A 19,798-nucleotide genomic window follows, 5' to 3' on the forward strand; every position below is an offset into this window, starting at 1 on the left:
CGCGTTGTGCCTCCATCCAAATTATCCGGAACGCAACGTCGCATGTAGTGCATAAATAATATTCTTCTCAATTCAAAATCAGCTAAGGCACAAACGAAAAGCCATATTTCGGTCGGGCCTTATAGCGATGCCACGTGAGTAAGCTTCGTTGCTGTGGCCTCTCTGCTGCTGTGCCCTGTCTCACTTCATCGAACGGAATATCATTCCTTTTTGTGGTGCAAGTTGGTTTGGTTTGGTTTGATTTATGGCGTTTAATGTCCCAAAACGACTCAGGCTATTAGGGACGCCGTAGTGAAGGGCTCCGTAAATTACGACCATATGGGGTTCTTTAAGTGCAATGACATCGCACAGAGCACGATCCTCTAGAATTTCGCCTCCATGAAAATTCTACCACCGTGGTCGGGATCGAAACCGCGTCATTTGCGTCATTAGCCGAGCTCCATAACCACATAGCCACCTCGGCGGATGAGGTGCAAGTTGTGTTATCCCTTGAAGGAAAAAAAACGCGTGTTCTGAACGTCAGCGCTCGTGTACTGGTGCCATGCAGTTGCCTCCCGATATATGGTCCTTTTGTCCTGCTTGCATTTTAAAAGTGACGATAGTGTCTTTGTTCTTTGCCGGAAGGCTTCGAGTCGATGAGGCGAGGATATATACCTAAGCGGCCTCGCCCTTGACTTGTCTAAAACACCACTGCACTGAGTGGGCATCGCTGTAGCTCAGCGGATTATTGTGGAGCCAGATGTAATGTATATCTAGTAGCTTCTTTTAAATCTAGCGATAATGCTACAACTCTGAACTTTAAAACTTTTGGGGTTCGAATAACAGCGGAAAAATCACACAGGGACAAACTGTTTAACGATAACAAAAACATTGGCTATATTCAAGAGGCAATACACACGTCTTCTTCCGACGACTTTTCTTTTTGCACTGGCCCCGTCCACACGCTTTTTCACCCTCAATGTCTTCGTTTCCGTATTTCTTTACACCAGATGGACAGAAAGACCGGCGATCAAGCACCTCCGCCCGCCGGTCGCGCTCGCGGCCGTTCGCGCGGCAGGGCACGGACTGTGGTCGTACTGCCCGGAGCACAGGCGGCACCTACGGTGCCTCAATTTCCTGCTGCCATGGCGCCGCCAGCGGCTTTGCCAAGGACGCCTGGTGTTTTGGGGCCTGCGACGGTGCCCTTGCCGGTGCCTTCGGTGGCGCCGTCGATGCCCGCCCTCGACAGCGTGGAGGGCCTGTCGTTCTCCATCGACAGCATGGCCATCGGACACGGGGCGCACCTCCAGCAGATGGCGGCGATGGCCCCTTCAGCTGTGGTACCGCAGGTAAGTTATCTCTTGTTTACAGCGACAGATCTTAAAGGGCCGTTGCCTATGTTTTAGGCCAAGGTCAATGTGGTTTAACGTCTCAAAGCGCCTGAGGCTATGAGCGCAGTGAAGGGCTCCGGAAAGTTTGGCGACCTCGGGTTCTTTAATGTGCACTAACATCGCACAGTACACGGGCCTCTAGAATTTCGCGTTCATGGAAATTCGACCATGGCGGACGGGATCCAACCCGCGTCTTTCGGGTCAGCAGCCGAGCTCCATAACCACTGGGCACCGCGGCAGCACTCCTGGGTTTTGCGTCGTAGTAGTAGTAATTCGCAACTGAAATATGGCTGTCCCGGAAAACCGTCCGAAGAGCTGTTACCGTAGACAGGGGAGGGTGAACGCGGAATGTGCAAAGTATTGAGAGAGCGGAAGAATATGCAATCGGAGTCAATTTATAACAACACCTGTTAAAGGCCCGTTAACTGGGATTCGCGTCGTAGTGCTACTCAAGAACTTAAAAGCGTTGCTCTGAACTAATCGCATATGCATGTCGCTCTCAAATTCTTTAACTCTAGATAATGAAATAAAGATAAACCCTCAGTTGGCCCTCAATCCGCCATTTCACAGTGGTGACAAAGAAGACAACTTGCCAAAGTTCGCCCGTATACATTAAACGTCTTAGCGCATTAATCTAATGACGAGAAGATGCTTCAACTGGAAATGGAGCTTTTCTACGCTAAGATGGTGCCGTGGTGCGCAGATGTCACCTTTGCCATGTTTTCGCGGGCAAAATGAAGAGACCTCCTTTCCTGCGGTCCCAGCATGGCCAGAAATCGGCCTAACTGTCACCGTGCCGGGGGTATGCACGGCCTCACTGAGGTCGTCGTATAGGTCCGCCGGGATTGTTCGCTTTGGAAGACAAAGAATAGCATATCCACATTGCCCGTGTATATTGTGTATACTGATGCTGGGGTAACTGAGTGAATGACTGTATGGTGTGCACAGCTGGGATTGTTTCCAGGTTTTAAGCATTAGGAGATTGACCGTATGGGCTGGAGGTGTATATGTGAGACGTGAGCGTGTGGCGCTGTACACATAATGCTTGTTGTAGCGCCCAGTCTGTGTGAATATAAGACCACCGCCTCATTGTACGCCACCGTCTGGTTGCGGCACGGAGTTGTGTGATGTGTCGCGCGTACAAGCCGCCTGTCTTCGTCTAGCCTTGATGTCATGCGATGGGGGAGGGGACAAACTCCAGGTTAGATGAGACGGGGGTTGGTAACGTGATGAGAGAGATCGAATGGGGAAAGGCTGAATTGATGAAGTAGCCAAGCGTACCTTGGAAGGCGCCGGATAATTATGCAATTTGTCGTTTCCGGAGAACGCCAGGAAGGCAGGTAAGAGGTAGGAAGAGACCGTTGTCATGTAGTCTGATTTTGACTGGGGAGGTGGAGAGAAGCTTCGTGTAAATTGTTTAGGTAGAAGCGAGCCATGTGAGTTGTTGCTGTGTAAGGAAGATTTAATTCACTCATAGCATGAAGATAGCTAAAGTCATAGTTATTCATAAAGGAGGCCGGCGTGACTACATAAACAAATTGCCCTCCTATCCCAGTCTTTCCTGTGACCTCAAAAATTATAGATCGCCTCCTGAAAATGCGGGAGACGAGAGGATTGATGACTTTGAGAATGTTCGCGACCATTGATTTCAGGCTGGTTATGCCTTGCGTTATGCACGAAATTTGTTGTTTGCATGATGCCAAACACACCTTAAATGCGGCTCATTGCTGTTCGAGGCAAGTACTTGATGAAGGGTGGTTGGATGAAGTTAGCTTGGGTGGTACAAGGACAGAGAGAGGGCCAGGATGGTTCCTGGCTGAGGATGACACCTGGCTGAGCAGTTGTTGACTTGGGCCTCCCGCACTAGAACAAGGTGAGCTTTCCAATCAATGAACGTGGGATTGGATGGTAAGACCTCAGCTGCTGTCCGCTTGTTCCGCGGCGCGGGTGTTGGATGTGATCGGGAAGGGGATTGCGGTGAGGTGTTTTGCAGTGGAAATCGTTCTAGTCGGGCCCAAGTTTCTGTATGACGGAAGACCCAAGTTGCCGTATGAGGCAGGTCGAGTGTCGGTGCCCCTTCCGATCTGTGTCCAGGGGAGGATGGGGCCGGAGTGCTATGGAGTGAGGTAGGATGAGGTTGTGGCGTTTGCGCGTCAAAATGGGTGTCGGTTGCAAGGATACGGTCCAGCGTTCAGCGAAGATGACATCAGTGACTATAGGCCACCTGTATACAAACTCGGTCCTTCGCTGTCGGACAGAGCACCTTGTATTGAAAGGGGGTGGTCCCCTCCGATGTGGTAGCACCACGGGGTGCAGGGATGCGGCGCTTGTTCAGGAAGGGTGGCTGCACAAGTGCAGCTGCGACAGAAAGTTGTTCTTAGCCTTTTGATATGCGATGCCCACACTGTAGGCACTTTTCGCGTTTTAGAGCCTCAGTTTGATGTGGTTGGCAGTCATACTGCTCGGACCTGTTTCCGGCAGTCAAAAAGATTAGGAGTGTTTTAACATCTGTGCGTGTCTGATGTGAGGGTTGTACGGGTTGTTGCAGTATTGAACATCACCTCGTTGATCACCTCAACAGTAGTATGAGTTAAGGCGTAAGCCTATCTTCGCTCATGAGTGCCGTGGACGGATGTCGTGGACGGAAATTTTTAGCACGAACTGTCAATCTTAAGTTGTGTGGTAAATAAATGTAAAAAGCTACGCAACAGTTCACAAGCAGTTAAAGTATACGCAATGAAATAAGATAGAAATGGTTAAAATATATACAGAGAAATAAAAACAAAAATTACAAATTACAAAAATGAAATAGTAAAAGTTAACAGAAATGACGACGAATAATAAAAATATTGAAAAATAGAGGGATAGTTGATTTTTGACATAATGAAATGACGAAGCAACTGTCTCACATACATCGGCGCACACACTAACACGCTGTAAGGGAAGTGATAGAGGGAGTAGAAGAAGAAAGGAAGTAAGAGGTTCCATTAGGAGATCTCCGGAATAATATTTACCAGCCTGGGATCTTTAACTTGCACCGACTTCGCACAGCACAGAGGCGCCTTTTGCATTTCGCCTTCACCGAAACGCGACTGTCCATGACTAATCGAACCAGGGTACTCCGGCAAGATAATCGAGCGCTCTAATCGCTCAGCCACCGCTGCGGATGAAAAATGGAGGGAAGAAACAGAGGACAGGGGAAGGGTTTCGTAATTGCGCTCTTAAGCAGATTTAGTGCATTCTTGTAAATTTAAGTATATTCGTATTGTGTGCGCCAGCTTTGTGTGCAAAGCTGTCTCCCTCCTTTTCTCTTTATGTCTGCTTGCAGCAGTTCCAGTTTGCAGCGGCCGTCACACCGGCCGAGAATGGCGACTGCGGCCGCCCAGAGACCCGGCGTCGCCGCGACGAGTTCGCCGTCATCGAAACGCGGCCTGTGCAGATCGATAACAAGAGGGGCACTTCGGGCAGCCCGATTAAGGTTCTGGCCAACTACTTCCGGCTGCTTTCCATGCCCCAATGCTGCATACACAAGTACCACGTGGAGTTCACGCCGACGGTGGAGTCTAGTCGCATGCGGCGCGCCCTGCTCGTGGACTTCATGCACATGTTCGATAAGTGCCTCGTGTTCGACGGCATGTCTGACTTGAAGTCGCCCAAGCGGCTGGACCAGGACATCAACGAGGTAATATCGCAGCGGCGCACCGACGGCGTGATCACCTGCGTCCGCTTCAAGTGGGTCCAGGAACTGGCCCCGTTAGACCCGGAGCTGCTGCGCCTGTTCAACACGCAGATGCGCCGCAACCTGGAGCGCCTGGACTTCGTGCAGATCAACCGGCACTTCTTCGACAGGCGCGCTGTGGCGAGCATACCTCAGTACGGGCTCGAGCTGTGGCAGGGGCTCGTCGCGGCCATCGGTCAGTACGAGTCGGGCGTCATGTTGGTGACGGACACGCTGTACAAGGTGCTGCGTCGCGACAGCGTCTTCGACCTCATGTCTCAGATCCAGCACGTCCCGAACTACAAGGACGAGTGCGTGAAACGGGTGGCCGGCTGCATTGTGATGACACCCTACAACAACAAGACCTACAGGGTGGACGACATTGACTGGGACAAGAACCCGGCCTGCACCTTTGAAACCAAGGAGGGGCCCAAGACGTATGCCGACTACTACCGGGTACGTGTTGCTACTAGTGCCATGTTATAGGTTCTGTGCAAAGTGGTGAATTAACTGATGGCGTGGTCATCATCACATCAGATAGTTCTTCCAATGTATTATGCCAGGAGGGTCCACTCCGAAGTGGTCCCCGAATTTTTCCAACTTTGTCTCTTTACCTGGCTCAGCCGCCTCTGACTGTATCACGTTTTCCTTCCTTTGATGTCGTTTTCCTGTGCCAAACAACTAACTATCTGTTATTGAGATCATTTCGTTGCCTCACAAACATTTATCCATGTGTTGCAAAGCCCAGTGTATGTGAGAGTTCGTGCGCTTAGCAGTATAGCTGCAGGTACGACCGACACCGTCTGTCTTTGGGCGATGCCTTGTGCAGGACCATTACGAGAAGCGCATTCGCGACATGCGCCAGCCCCTGCTGGTGTGCCGTCCCAAGGAAAAGGATTTGCGCGCCGGCCGCACGCAAAACATCTACCTGGTGCCGGAGCTGTGTGTCCTGACGGGACTCACTGACGAGGTGGGCAGTTGGTTCGAATGTAGTGCTGTTTGACCTTTTCTACAGCGGCCGCTGTTTATAATGGGTCTAACACCTGTTTTCGTGACTTGGCCGTAGATGTCCGCACAGCCTAGAGGGGGGGGGGGGGTTAAGGAGGAGGCGGGGAGGGATCAGGGCATTGATGCGCCACACGGCGAGCTTGAATACTTGCAAATACTACGCAGTGTGGTGTAGAGGATGAGGTGCAGCGGCACGACGAAAAGGGGCTCTACAGTGACGGCGCGGTGCGGAAAGCGGAAAGTGTGCTATGTTGAACAGCGTAACAGTCAACCTTCGTTCTCTTTTAATGCGCGGCATACCTAAACGTTTGTCAATTTGTCAAATGACAAACCTCATGGCAATTCTAATCTTCCAGCCATAGAGCTAGGAACTATAGACCAACAATGCCTATATGGCTGTTCGAAACGTATACGGCTGTTTGTCTCTTTTTTGCCAGCGTCAGCTGTTAAAGTGGCAGGTGATATATAGATGTAGTTTGGCCATAAAGCCCTGCATTCTACCGCGTGATCTACAACAGCGTCAGCCTTAGGAGCTTAATGCAATTCAATTCACTTGTTACCTGCTTAACACAGTTGACAGGTTGCGGATTGCAAGGAGTAAAATGCAGCTTTTCGCATAAGCGGAGAGGAGGAGGGCAAGTAGGAGAGGAACGGCAGAGAATGTGGGAGGTGATAGGTCGCTAGATCAGATTTCACTTATTCATATGACCACGGCTGCAGTCGGATACACCTCAAGAACGAAGCGGCTTCTGCCCGTCAAAGGTTTTCCTTCCAGCCAACAGCGTCGGCCGATTCTCATGACAATGGAGTGAGCGGCTCCACAGTGCAGTGAGGAGAATATCCCTTTTTTATCTGCGACTCCTTGAATTGTCACGCAAAGAAGGTTGTGAGAACCACCGGCCAACGCCAGTGGTCGCAAGGGGGCCCTGGAACGGAGGAAAACCGCATTTTTCTACCGCTTATGATTGACAAAGTAGATTCCAGGGTCAAATGCAGAGCTAAACGAAAGGAATGACAGCTTTCGCTGATTAAGTGGTTAAGCTTTTCAGGGTAGCTCTGCTTAGTGAGCTTTTATAGAATAAGTGCCACCAGTTGCTTACAGGATAAGAGCCAGGAGAGCGCTCGGGACAACGGGAACATAGCTGTCGCAGTTCATTTTTACCATCTGCCACCGTCATTCGCGATGTCGTCTATCGAATGCGCCGGTCTGCTCTGCTGAAGTACCAGTCGTCCTGTTTAGGGTAGAGTGCGTCTGCTGTGAATGTTATGCTACCCCACCCTCCGCGGTTGGCCTGTGGTTAGAGCGCTCGGCTACTGAGCCCTCAGACCTGGCCTCAAGGCTGCGCGCTTCAATGTCGGCGAAACGTGGAACGTGTCCATGTACTGCGCGATGTGAGAGGGCGGTAAAGAATCCCGGGTGGTCGACATTAAATGCGGAGCTTAAACTCCCTCAATTTGCGATTGATATTTTGCTTCGTGGCGTGGACACTTGAGGGTGTATTCCGAAAGTGTCCACGGAACGGGCAGGTTCACTTCGGTACGCGCCGATTGATTCCAGCCCGAAACGCGGCCGTGACAGCTGCGTGGCGACACCTGACGTGTTTTTCAGGTTACGTCATATTACTATCATATTGCCCTTGTACTGCGTCAATATTAGGGTAATGGCATCAAGGATGGAACACGCGGACGCTGTTAGACACCCAGGTGATTTAAATTATTTTAATCCCGCTATTACGGCATCCCTCATGGTTTGTGTTGCTATGGGATGTTAAACCCCAAATACCGTACTCTTCTGTTTTAGTCTGGAAACACTATTATGATGGGTTATCCTGGAGCAAGATCTTGCGCTGTTTGTGGCTTTGTGCCATCAATGCCGACGGTTCCGCTATCATTTACAGACCTAGCGCCACCGCTTGGCCAATGCTCTCAGGCATAAAGCGTCACCAGCGCGCTCCGCCGTCCCTGCTCACAGCGCGCGACAGCCATCAGGGTCGGAGTCACATGATCAACCGCTCATGCCGTGCCGTGTCTTTTCATGCAGTTGCATCTGAGTGGCTAGGGTTTACGCAGTTCTGCTTTTCCACATTTATAGAATTTAGGCGAAAATTCTCTGTCATTTTTATTTGCGCATGACCACATAAATTCGTAATTCTGTTATATGCATCGAGGCTATTCTAGCGCATCTTCCAGGGCGTTTCAATCGGCTCTAAATTTCCCCACTAGACGCCGGCTGATTTCTCTGCTCGGCCTCGGCCGCCGTTTTGGTTGAACAGGCGAAGCCCGTCTTAAGTTTCCTCGATGGCGTTTCGACAGAGGCAGCAGTGTCCCTATCGGACAACGCCGTATTGACGCCTCAAATGTACTGTCTGTCTCTAAGCAAGCAAAAGGCGACAGTTTCTAGAGTACCCCTCCAATACAAACTTTTACGAGCACTTCGCAGGCGTTATGTTCCGCGGTGGTAAGCATCCGGAGCTTCGCTCTCTTTCCTCCCACCCCGCGGGCGAAGGAGAGGTGCTTTGTTAGGTCACATAAGTGCTCGCTCTCCGAGTGTGTCAGTAGCTTCAAGCGTGCTACGCTGTATCCGTATCGACGTATTACCCGTGAAGCTTGCTTCCTTACAATGCGTGGCGTACTCGTGGGTGTGCTACGAGATATTCCTTCAGCGTTTTCCGTGATTGGTACGCGTTAACCGAAACGTTCACGATAAGCCGCTGCGCCGTGATCGGGCATCAAGATATGAGGCTCAATGGAAGCGGAGGCGGGAAATATCGTGCTGCAACTTCCTAAGCACACGTATTGCTCATGCGAGTACACCCTGAGCTGACTTGACAAGGTTTTACTGCATTACGAAATGGTACTGCAAAATGCATAGGACTTGGTATCTACTGAAAACCTGAAATTATTATTGAAAGGATGGAAAGCTGAATTGGGGGTTTGTGCATCTTCTTCATAAGGTTTTGGTCCCAATTGATTTGAAGGCGCTACAAACGTTTTTGGAGCAACGGTCTTGGGGACGGGAAGGTGTCAGCATCTTTTACGTCCCTTGTAGAACCATAAAGTGCGCCCAGTTTAAGCCATGCCCACATGGTTGTATGCACTTGGTGGCAACTTGCAGAATACGGACCCAGCGCTGTGTCGTGGTCGCTAAGAGTACATATGTGCTCCTACAAAATCTAGTTTGCACTATTTTTAAAACTGGTTTAGAATATAATGGGTATACGGGCCTTCCGGGACCCGACCGAAAATCATTGGCGAACTCTGAACCATTGGAGCTACCCAGAGAAGTGCCGCTGTCCGCAAGCCGCGTGGCTGACTGGTTATGGTGCTCGCCTGCTGACCTGAAAGACACGGGCTCGATCCCTGCCGCAGCGGTCGCATTTCGATGGAGGCGAATTTGTGGAGGCTCGCGTACCGCGCATTGTCAGCGCACGTTAACGAACTCAAGGTGGCTGAAATTATCCGAAGACCCTCCACTACGGCGTCCCTCATAGCCTGAGTAAATTGCTTAGGGGCGGCCATAGACCGCAAACCGCAATTGCTGTCTAATGGGCCCATAATTCCCTCGCAGATGCGGGCCAACGTGACCGTGATGCGGGACATGGCTCAGCACACACGCGTGGAGCCTTCCAAACGCTGGCGGAACCTGCTCGTGTTCATGGAGCGCATCAAGAACAACGAGGCTATCCGCAACGATATGGACCGCTGGGGTATCCGATTCGACGACTCACTCGTCAAAATCGACGCCCGCGTGCTGCAGCCCGAGAAGGTGATGCAGGGCAGCAACACGTACCGCTACAGCGCGGCCACGGCTGACTTCTCGCGCGAGACGCGCGACCGGCCGCTGCACGTGGCCGTCGCCATCGAGTCGTGGATTGTCCTCTGCCACCGGTGCGAGGAGGCCAACGTGACACAGTTCGTGCGCACCCTGATGTCCGTGTGCCCGCCCATGGGCGTCAAGATCAGGCAACCGCGCCTGGTGCTGCTGGACGACGACCGGCCCTCAGGCTTCGTGTATGCCCTGCGCCAGCTTGCCAGTGGGGGCAATATTGAGCTGGCTTTGATTGTGCTTCCCAACAGCCGAAAGGACCGCTACGACATAATCAAGAAGGAGGCCTGCGTCGACCTCGGCCTCCACACACAGGTCAGCCGAGGCTATTGTTCTTTGTCGCCCGAAGTGGGGAGCGAGATACAGTAAAAACTCTGGATTCACTTTCAAGACTTCAAGGCTCCAATGGGCCATAACTGGCGAGAACGCTGTGCGCAAAGAGAACAATCACTTCGTTTCACGTGGTGAGCACCGAGCAATTCTCTGGCCAAGAGCTTCACTGTCCAGTTGGTCGTGCTGTAATCTGTATTACTGTCAAGATTATCTGTCTTTCTGTTGTTGCCAGGAAGAAAGAAAAGGAAATTGCACAGGCCTGCTCACTGGCTCAAGCCGAGCCACAATCGCTACCACGTGCAGATAGTAGGAGAGTTGAAAGATGGGATAGGAAGACAGGATAGTAAAGACGCGGTAAAGACAAGGGCGATCCCGGAGGTAGTGCCATACCGGGCCAACCGGTGTTGGGAGTGAAGGATCCTTCAAACTCTCCGCCACATTTCCAAAAATAAGTCCAATTGGACCCGTAACAGATACTCTACGGGGTCCGGACATCGATACAAGATTAGCTGTTGCCTCTTTTCCCTGCGCTGTAAACACTTACGCCAGGAACGATGCGAGGGTTGTCTAGGTGTGAAAGTTGGTCGACGTGTATGTAAGTGTTAACGTAGCAAGGAGTTGTAGGGTCAGATAAGGCAAGTAGACTGAGGAAAGCAAAGTCATGGCAAATGCAGTACAGTGCATAATGGTGACGATGGCCCTCATTGTTTTCTGTACACTTTCCAGGTTATCCTCGCCCGCACCATCGGCAACCGCAGGAACATCCACTCGGTGGCCACCAAGGTGGCGGTGCAGCTTAACTGCAAGCTGGGCGGCGAGGCCTGGTGCCTGGAGATCCCGCTGGTCAGCACCATGGTGATCGGCTACGACACCTACCCAGACTCGAGCACGCCCAATCGCTCTGCGGGTGCCTTCGTGGCCAGCATTAACAAGAGTCTGACGCGCTGGTACCAGCGCGTCTGCTTCCACGACACCCACGAGGGGCTGGCCAAATCACTCCCTTCGCTGCTGCGCGATGCACTGCGCAAGTACTCGCAGTGCAACGATGGTGCCTCTCCCGACCGCATCATCTTCTATCGCGACGGGGTGTCCGACGGACAGATCCCCCAGGTGAGCGTTTATCGTGGTACTCTGTTTACCTGCAGTTTTAACGCGACAGCGTCAGGGGCCTCGTTACCCAGGACACCCGGCGTTATAGTTGTGAGCGAAAACATTCTCCGCCAACGCTGCCCCAGTGTTCGACTTAGAGTGTTAGCAACGGGAGCTCTGTATTTGCATCGGCGTGCTCAGCAAACGTTAAGAGTAAATACGAACGTTCGCGAATGTTTCGTTTCCGGAAACATCCCTTCTGAGACGCAAGCAGCGCCGTCTACCTCATGGAGTTTGCACTACTGTTGCAGTTTATAGCCAGCTTCGCTATATCAGGTATATTTCCTCGTTATGGGAGATAATGAATGTTTAAACGTGTGCAGTACAACAGGATGAATCGTTTGACACCAACCGGGACCCCTTCCGACAGGCGGTTCGGCCGCAATTGTCGCCTGAACATCCTTGGATTGTACGGTTTGGGACGAGAAGGTCGTCGCTGCGAATCTCGCACGTGTTTTGGGCTTCACCTCAATTTTCAGTTTTGTCCTCCGGAACGTGTCAAGTCATTTGGCACCACTATTAACATTCTCCATCAAGCTGGTGGCCCCTAGAATGTATTCAAATGATGGCGCAATACTAGCACTTATATAATGAGTCGAAAGTATAGGTATCTATTCGGGCGCTACGCACACACTTTCGCTGTAATGTACCGTGGTCACGTGGTAACTGTTTTGGTGAATTTGACTTTCATTGCATACGGACGCGTCCTTGACAAACGTAAGTAAAGTCACGAGCATGACTCTGGCAGGTGGTGCCCACAGAGCAACCCAGGAGGCAGGTGGGCCATCTAGTTCACGTGGCCTTGAGGCGTCGTCGCAACCTGCCTACCGGATAGGGAGCAAGCTACCCATCATCGCAGATGGCAGTTAATGATTGGTTGCTCGAAAAGAGAAACATGGGGCGCAGAAGGGCGCAGCCACGTTTCTCACTGCTTAACCGCTGCACCACTGCGCCAGGATGGGTATGAGGAGTGCCATGTTTCTATGAAAGTATAAAATGACCTTCTGCATATATGGGAATCAACCTTTTATGCTTTCGCGTCATATCGTTAAGGCGGAGCTTAAATGTTCTCTCCAATATTTGTACCGTGACCATTGAACTGTAATGTTATTTCTTGGCTTTACGAATGCCGAATCTTTCTAGTTTTTGCCCATCCTTCCTGGACCATTCGACATCTGCAGTATTATGTAAATATAGTCAAATAATGTAGGTGCATGAGTAGTGTAATTAAGGTTCGTAGTGCAGGCATTTTGCGCTGTAACTGCAGTGGTGGCGAACATGCGAGATTTCCGGAGCCCTTCAGTATGGCGTCCCTCTTAGCGTAACTCTCTTTGTTACCTTAAACCCATGCAATCCATGAACCATAACCATCCAAATACAAGCGAATCAGGTGTACAGATAAGCTGCCTAGCTAAATTGTAATCGCTTGCTACATAACTTTTGTGGTTATTCGGATAGGCTCAATGAGAGATACGTAGCTGGCCGATGCTAAGGTCATCCCCTCAAAACATTTCAGTAGAGTTTCTCTCGACTTTCAGCAGAAATACATCGAAAGTCTACTACTGTCAGCAGGAGTTCTTGGCAGGGGGTGTCAGTTCTTAAGAGTTTTCAACATTTACTGGTCGAGAAGCACACCCACCTTCTGTTTGCGGCTTTCAGAAAATCGAATTTCGAAGGCGTGACTATGGCCTGGTACATGGCACCGTATGGCCTCAAAAACTAATTTGCTTGTATGGTGCTGGCGTCCTATCATCTTATCTCTCCCGCCTGAGCAGGCCATTTAACGTCGCAGAAAGAATTTGTCTAACCATCTATCTAGATAATAACATGATTGACCTGTTTTGTGGCGTTTGTCATCACTGGTAATAAATACATGGGCGCGACGATCCATTGCATCTCGGCAAGCATTTCGCGGGTTGCTAAAATGACCTGGCGAGACAGACTTCGTCATATTGGCTCTGTAAAACTTCAAGTTATTGATAAATGTTTGCTATAGCGTGTTTCGTAGCTGGGAAGAAAAAAAACATTTTGGAGCGATCAGTTGGAGTGAGGAAATATGACAGCATTCTTCTTTGCCTCACCAGTATATTTCTGTTTTCATTTTATTATAATTATATTTCTATTCCAATTCTGAGTCCATTGTCTTCCACTACCAAGTCTACTCCAGTTGTTTTCTATGCAAAATCTGAGATTGCGGCGAGTCCTCGTACCACTACCGGCGCAGTGCGGGAGTGGTTATGCGATATCCCTTACAAAAATTTTCTATAGATAGTCTATAAACATGTTATAGAGACTGTTGTTTCCTAAAGATATATATTTTTTGTCTATTCATACTCTATAGGTAGTCTACAGAAAAAAAGTCAACTAAATGTGTATGGTCATAAACATATAGAATGTGTATAGACTGCCTATATGATTATTATTGCCTACAGACTTTTCTCTAGCATTTGTCCACAGAGTCTATAGACATTATAGACAGAAGTCTATGAACAGGCCATAGCATTTGTCCATAACCAGTCTATAGACTTTATAGACAAAAGTCTATGGTCAGTCTATTGATTGTCTAAAGGAAATTTTTGTAAGGAATACCTCTACACAGGAAGGTGGCCGTTTCGAACAGAGCCACCGGTGGAGAGCCACGTTGTTCTTCCCGACCTATGCCAGAAGGAGTGGATCCAGGAAGCTTCAATTTCGCACACATCGTTCTTTGTTAGGCTATGTATTCTGAGCATGGGTCTGCTGCTTATCCTCATTCATCGACCCACGTCTTGCTCCTCTCCCCTGCAAGGGGACAGTTGACAGGTGGAGGGTGGAGAGAGGGAAGCCCCTTTAAGGTGGGTGCTTCACGTAGACAACTGCTGGCGAGTTTTCCCGTTCATGGCCCATTTAATTCTATCACATTAAAAAAATTGGAGAGGACACGTAAGCTTCGCTTTAACGGTGTAACGCGACAGCGGAGTTTGTTAGGCTCTCCATTCTCAGCAGTTTGACACCTTTGAACGCATTTTTATTTTTCAATTGTTTCAGATAAATAATTGATCAATTACACATCCTATATTGTCTTAATTAGCATTGTCAAGCATTAGCTGATCATTCAGAGAAATTTGACGTCTTTGAACACCGCTTCTTACGTTTTATTCTTTTCTTTATTATACCAATTTTTCAAATAAACTCAATTATTTCATTAACTCCTCATCGCCTATCCCACACCAGTGAATCGTCGATCGGTAGAACCGCAAATTGGCTTGATAGGAGTTTTTACACAGCCCGATTATAAAACGCCGGGTATAATTCCTGCCGCGAGCTAAGCTCGAACTTAGTACATTTATGCTGCGCGAAACGCTGAATCATAAGATACAATCCGGAACATTGTGCGGAAAACGCTTGGCACGGTAAGATTTGTTTTACGCAGCCCCAATTATTTTCGACATGAGGAGCCGAATACGACGACGCCTTTTCGACCGAACGAGATGTATACTCAATCGCCTAAAAACGTTTGGCACTGAGCGTACCAAAGCTGCATGAAAGCTGCGAGATATGGTGTAGTGGAGGGCACGAGGATAATTTAGACCACCGGTGGCTCATATTTACAAGCTGTTCTTTAACTTGCATTTACATTGCAAACTACGCGGGTATTTTTACATTTCGTGTCCGCTGGAGATGATGCGGCCTGCGTGTTGCAAGTGTGATGAAGCAGGAAAGTGCAGTAGTGGACCACGCTTAACTTTTTGGCGAGGCGTTGTAGTGATTACAGAAAGCTATTATTCCACAGTAAACTTCGATTTTCTTCAAGACGGTAACTTTTTATCGCAAGGCTTGCTGAATTTCGGACTAATAGAATAGGATTAGGAATCAAGAGGCTGGAGCTCTGAGCATCTGCCATGTACGTACGCAATGATTTGATTCCCGGGAGTTCCGAATAGCATGAGAAAATGTGCAGATATTTGAAATTTGGCAGATGGCACCTGCGTGGGCGGCCCATTTTCCATGAGGATGTCATCATGGCTAGAAAGTATGTGACAGGCATGCGCGTCTTGCTGGAGACCAGGCTCGCGGCAATACAGTGCGGTACTCGAAAGATTTAGCATAATGTTTTTGGTGGTTTCCACATGAGATGCCAGAGGCTGTATGATGTGCAACATGTAAATTCGATGTTGGAATCCCGAGCAAGTGGCGATAAGCAGATTCGACTTACGCGCGCGATTCCACCACGTTTCATCAATCTACACATACATGGCTGCCACTGCAGCTTGAGTGAAAGCTCCTGGTGAAGCTCCTGGTTACTATATGCCGCTAGCTGGAGCCCTGGGTAGCGCATGCGCAATTGGCTCCGGCTCGGTTTTTTTCGGTAATGGGTAAAAATAGCATGACATTTTTCGCGGTTTCGTGGCATTACGATCTTGTCATCACGACAACGTTCAGCATCAAAAAATCTCGCAGTGGAAATAATGAGGTGCATGTGGGGTAAATTATTAGAGCCAAAAATATTCAGCATCAAAAAATCTCTTGGGGCAAATAATGAGGTGCATGTGGGGTAATTTATTAGAGCCAAAATATTCAGAAAGTGAGCGGGGCCGGGGCAAAAGTGGCGCGAAATTCGAAAACACCGCAAATGGGCGGAGCTAATGTGTACGGCCAAATTTGAAAAACCGGAATTTGAGACGGAGCGACGCATGACGCCAGATTTGGAAACGAAGCGTGGCACAAAGTTTTTAAAATCAAAATGGGCAATGATGGAGCTTAATTTAGGCAAAGAGTGGCAAAGAGGGGCGAGGAGGCGTCTGCTCACGAACTCCCCCAATGCGGGTGCTGCAGTGATCTTATAATCTTTTTTAACTGTGTTATAAATTGGTCTCACAATCCTCCGTTTTCAGTCCTGCACTTTTAACCGTATGTCACCTCTCTAGTTTTGAGCCACCAGTCGTCCAATCACTTTTTGGTAAGTTCCAATGCCCTCTGCTGTCAGCAGAAATGCACTGGCAGGTGGTGCTGGTGGCGGCAGTGGGCGCGACTGAAGCGTGTCTCGGGTGTGCGCGGCGCAGGTGATGGAGTGGGAGATCAATCCGATCGTGGCCTCGCTGCAAGGGCTCTTCCCTGGCGTGAACCACAAGCTGGCCTTCGTGGTGGTGACCAAGCGCATCTCGACGCGCTTCTTCCTGCCGAGCCGTGAGCACGTGACTAACCCGCCGCCGGGCACCGTGGTCGACAGCGAGGTGACGCGCCTCGAGCGCTACGACTTCTTCCTGGTGTCGCAGAGCGTGCGCCAGGGCACCGTGGCCCCGACCCACTACAACGTCGTCTACGACACGACGGGCCTCAAGCCGGACCACATGCAGCGCCTGGCCTACAAGCTGACGCACCTCTACTTCAACTGGCCGGGCACCATCCGCGTGCCGGCCCCGTGCCAGTACGCCCACAAGCTGGCCTTCCTGGCCGGCCAGTCGCTGCACGCGGAGCACAACCCGCGCCTCTCCTCTACCCTCTTTTACCTCTAAACTGCACCGTTCGTGGTTTGCCGACGTTCACCGGTGTGAGGAAGGTGGGAAGGGAGGTTTACGCCCTCTGCCTCCATCTGGACACCTGCGCACAGCATCTAAGGAGCACGGAAAGAAGCTAAGCAGGTGTGTGTGATCGACCACCGCATGTTCCTATGACAGTTCATGAACGAATCGCCGGCGTCTAATAGAAGCAGGGAGGGATTCAGCCTTAATATGGCTCTCTAGTAGGGGTTGATTTTTCAGGTGAAAACTCACTGGCGATGTGAAGGGCGTGTCAGATGATTGTGGAAAGGTTCATTCCTGAGGCTTTCGCTGTAGGAGGTGCTGCGTGGCAGCAAAGCTCACTGATTCAATGTTCATCTGTACTAGATGGCACATTTTTTTGCGCTTTACCGTAGGAGAGCAATGAATCCGATATGTTTTGTGCAATTTGAGTCCCTATTTTACTTTTTTCAAGATTCATTTTCAAAACCTCTGTGAGCTCTTAAGGTGACTGAAAGCCTGTTTTCTTTTCTCCGGAAATGGTGAGTAATGCATTGTGCTTCAATTAAATCTGCTTTATTTTTTCGTTTAGTTCAACATGCTTTATGTCACAACAAATTGGGGAACACTTTTCTTTCTACCAATGGTTTACTTTCTAATTTCTTGCTTTTCTTTTTCCCTTCATTGTGTGCCTTTTCTTGTCAGTACTCGGTTTGCTTTCCAAATTTGCCGTAGCAACTTATTTGTTTGTTGTGTTGTCTTTACTTGTTGCTTTGCTTTGAATTCGTGTTAAAACTTCATGATAATTCACGACACTATTTTTGTAATGTCCTTAATAGTTTTAGATCTTAAGCAATGTGCAGCTGTACCATACTTTTGTCCTTATCGCTATTTTTAATACTCAGCGAGTAAGAACCTAACCGTTTTTTCCTTTGTTTTCCTATGTCAAATGATGTGCTAGACATTTTTATGTACCTTCATTGCTTCACGTCATAATATGCTGTGCTACTCATGCTCCTTCCGTACCCATAATTTCTTGATTGTGTACATTGTAGACTTGGCCTATCACTGCATTTTGTGTTTGCTCCTAACCGAAATTTGTTTTTCTTTTGCGCAGATACTTGAATCTATTGTACATTTGTAACTATTGTCTTCATTATTCCTTGTTACTAGTTTCTGATCGGTGTTCGGTCTGTGTTCACTACTGTTTTGCCTTTGAGGGTATAAGGGCTTAGTCAAGCTGCGTACGCAGCTTTTTGCCTTATCTCCTCCATTATATGTAATGAAAGACCAATAAATATGGTCAGGCTTATAAAATGCTGTCAGTTTATTTGCTTTCAAAAGTTGTGCAAGCAGGTTTTTTGTTTTTGCATTGTCTTTAGACATAGGTTTGCTTTGAAGTTGTACTGAAACTTTTTGTATGTCAATGTTGTCATATGGTTCGCTTTCAGAAGTTGTTAACGCAATTTTTTGTTCTGTTGTCTTTGAATGTTAGTTTGCTTTAAATTTGTATTGGAAGTTTGTTTTTGTAAATGTCACAAAAACTTCACTGAAACTGATTTGGTTGAAGAAATTGTGCCATTACCATTTTGTAAATAAAGCCCCCTGAAGCCTGCGAGTTCCTGCATGAGAATGTGACAACAAATCCCATTTCTCTGCTTGCTGCTTTGCTTAGTCTCATAGTTGAAGGGACCATTTGGAACACTCATGCACTCAAGAGGGTTAACTTCATGTGTGAGAGTAAATAGGCAGACGGCAGCGGAAGCTCGGCCTTCAAAACAGAAGAATGGTGCTACATTAAGCAGTCTAAGGAACTGAAATTGCTTGGCTTGGAGTTTTTTTCATGCAGCATGTGGGCAATGAATTATCCTGCATAGATGTACATTGTCTTTAGATATTTTGATTTGAATTGCGACTGCAAACATCTTTATGAAAAACAGTGCTGCTGGTCTGGCTTGGATAGTTGCGTAATTTCATTATGGTGTGCTCAAGAAAGCTCCCCGAATCCTTCCAGGTTTCTACATCTCGAATGTAATGACATTTCCCCGATGTCTCAGCTTAACGACTTAGTTTACGACATCGGTTTCAACGCTCTTGCCTCAAAAGGGCTAAGTATGTCTGAAGGAGCAGGCAGATGGCAATGGAAGCTCAGCTATGTAACATAGGGATCTAAAAAGTTTTGGCTTAGGGGATTTTCTGAGCATTAAGTATTAAAATTAGAAGCTAAGCAACCAACCTCAGTCGCATGCATTGTATGCGAAATAGAGTCTCAGATTATAAGAACTTAAAAATGCTAATTGCTTTGGAAAGAAGGGTGTTGACTAGAATTGGAATATGCCAAAATTGCAGTTACGTGATTTATAGAAGGTGTGCATTATTTCATTGAAGGATGTGTGGCGTAATTTTTCATGTGCTTTCCGAAGTTTTAACAAGCTTGGCAGTTACCGAGTTTGTGTTATATCGGGCGCAGTGTGAGGTCATGTGTGTAGCTTTCACTTTTTCCTGTGTAAAAGCATTGAAGGTTGTTTAACTGGTATCAAAAGAAGTTGGGCTTGTCAGTGAACTGCTTCTTGCATGATGTTATTTTCTTATTTGGGATATCATACATATGTAGCAGTTACCCAGCTTGAATTTACTTTTGTGCACTTCTGATGATTTAGACAAACAGTTTCTTTTGGATGTAACTTACAGTGTGTTCAATAAAATTCATACTAAGTTTCAAGCTTGAACACTTGCGCTTCATTGATGTAGCATTGGCATTTGACAATTACTCAAGCTTCCTGGCTGCTGTCTATGCAAACATTGCGTGGCTGGGCTCTTCGCTTCGTGTTGTGTAGTGTTACTGTATTGCATGATACCTGTAGCTCTGGTGCTTAATGAGATAGGAAAGTGAAGTGTTCAAAAGCCGCCTAAA

The 19,798-nt window shown here is 48.5% G+C and overlaps 1 protein-coding gene across 1 annotated transcript; it reads left to right on the plus strand.

Annotated features, from left to right (window-relative positions):
- The first annotated feature begins 1,124 nt into the window (after nt 1-1,124).
- Nucleotides 1,125-17,265, plus strand: LOC144099063 (piwi-like protein 1). Its single transcript, XM_077632159.1, has 6 exons — nt 1,125-1,328; nt 4,699-5,544; nt 5,918-6,058; nt 9,665-10,237; nt 10,982-11,365; nt 16,447-17,265. Exons 1-6 carry the CDS (start codon nt 1,125-1,127, stop codon nt 16,897-16,899), a joined length of 2,601 nt encoding a protein of 866 aa, XP_077488285.1. The 3' UTR covers nt 16,900-17,265.
- Nucleotides 17,266-19,798: the final 2,533 nt, after the last annotated feature.

Source organism: Amblyomma americanum, chromosome 1, assembly GCF_052857255.1.
Source record: "Amblyomma americanum isolate KBUSLIRL-KWMA chromosome 1, ASM5285725v1, whole genome shotgun sequence".
NCBI lineage: Eukaryota > Metazoa > Arthropoda > Arachnida > Ixodida > Ixodidae > Amblyomma > Amblyomma americanum.

What these genes read in the sequence shown, in the direction of transcription:
- LOC144099063 (XM_077632159.1), top strand. Translation starts at nt 1,125, where the DNA reads ATGGCGCCGCCAGCGGCTTTGCCAAGGACGCCTGGTGTTTTGGGGCCT. An exon ending in TGACGGGACTCACTGACGAG is followed by an intron (nt 6,059 to 9,664) that starts GTGGGCAGTTGG and finishes ATTCCCTCGCAG; the next exon opens with ATGCGGGCCAACGTGACCGT. An exon ending in CCGACGGACAGATCCCCCAG is followed by an intron (nt 11,366 to 16,446) that starts GTGAGCGTTTAT and finishes TGCGCGGCGCAG; the next exon opens with GTGATGGAGTGGGAGATCAA.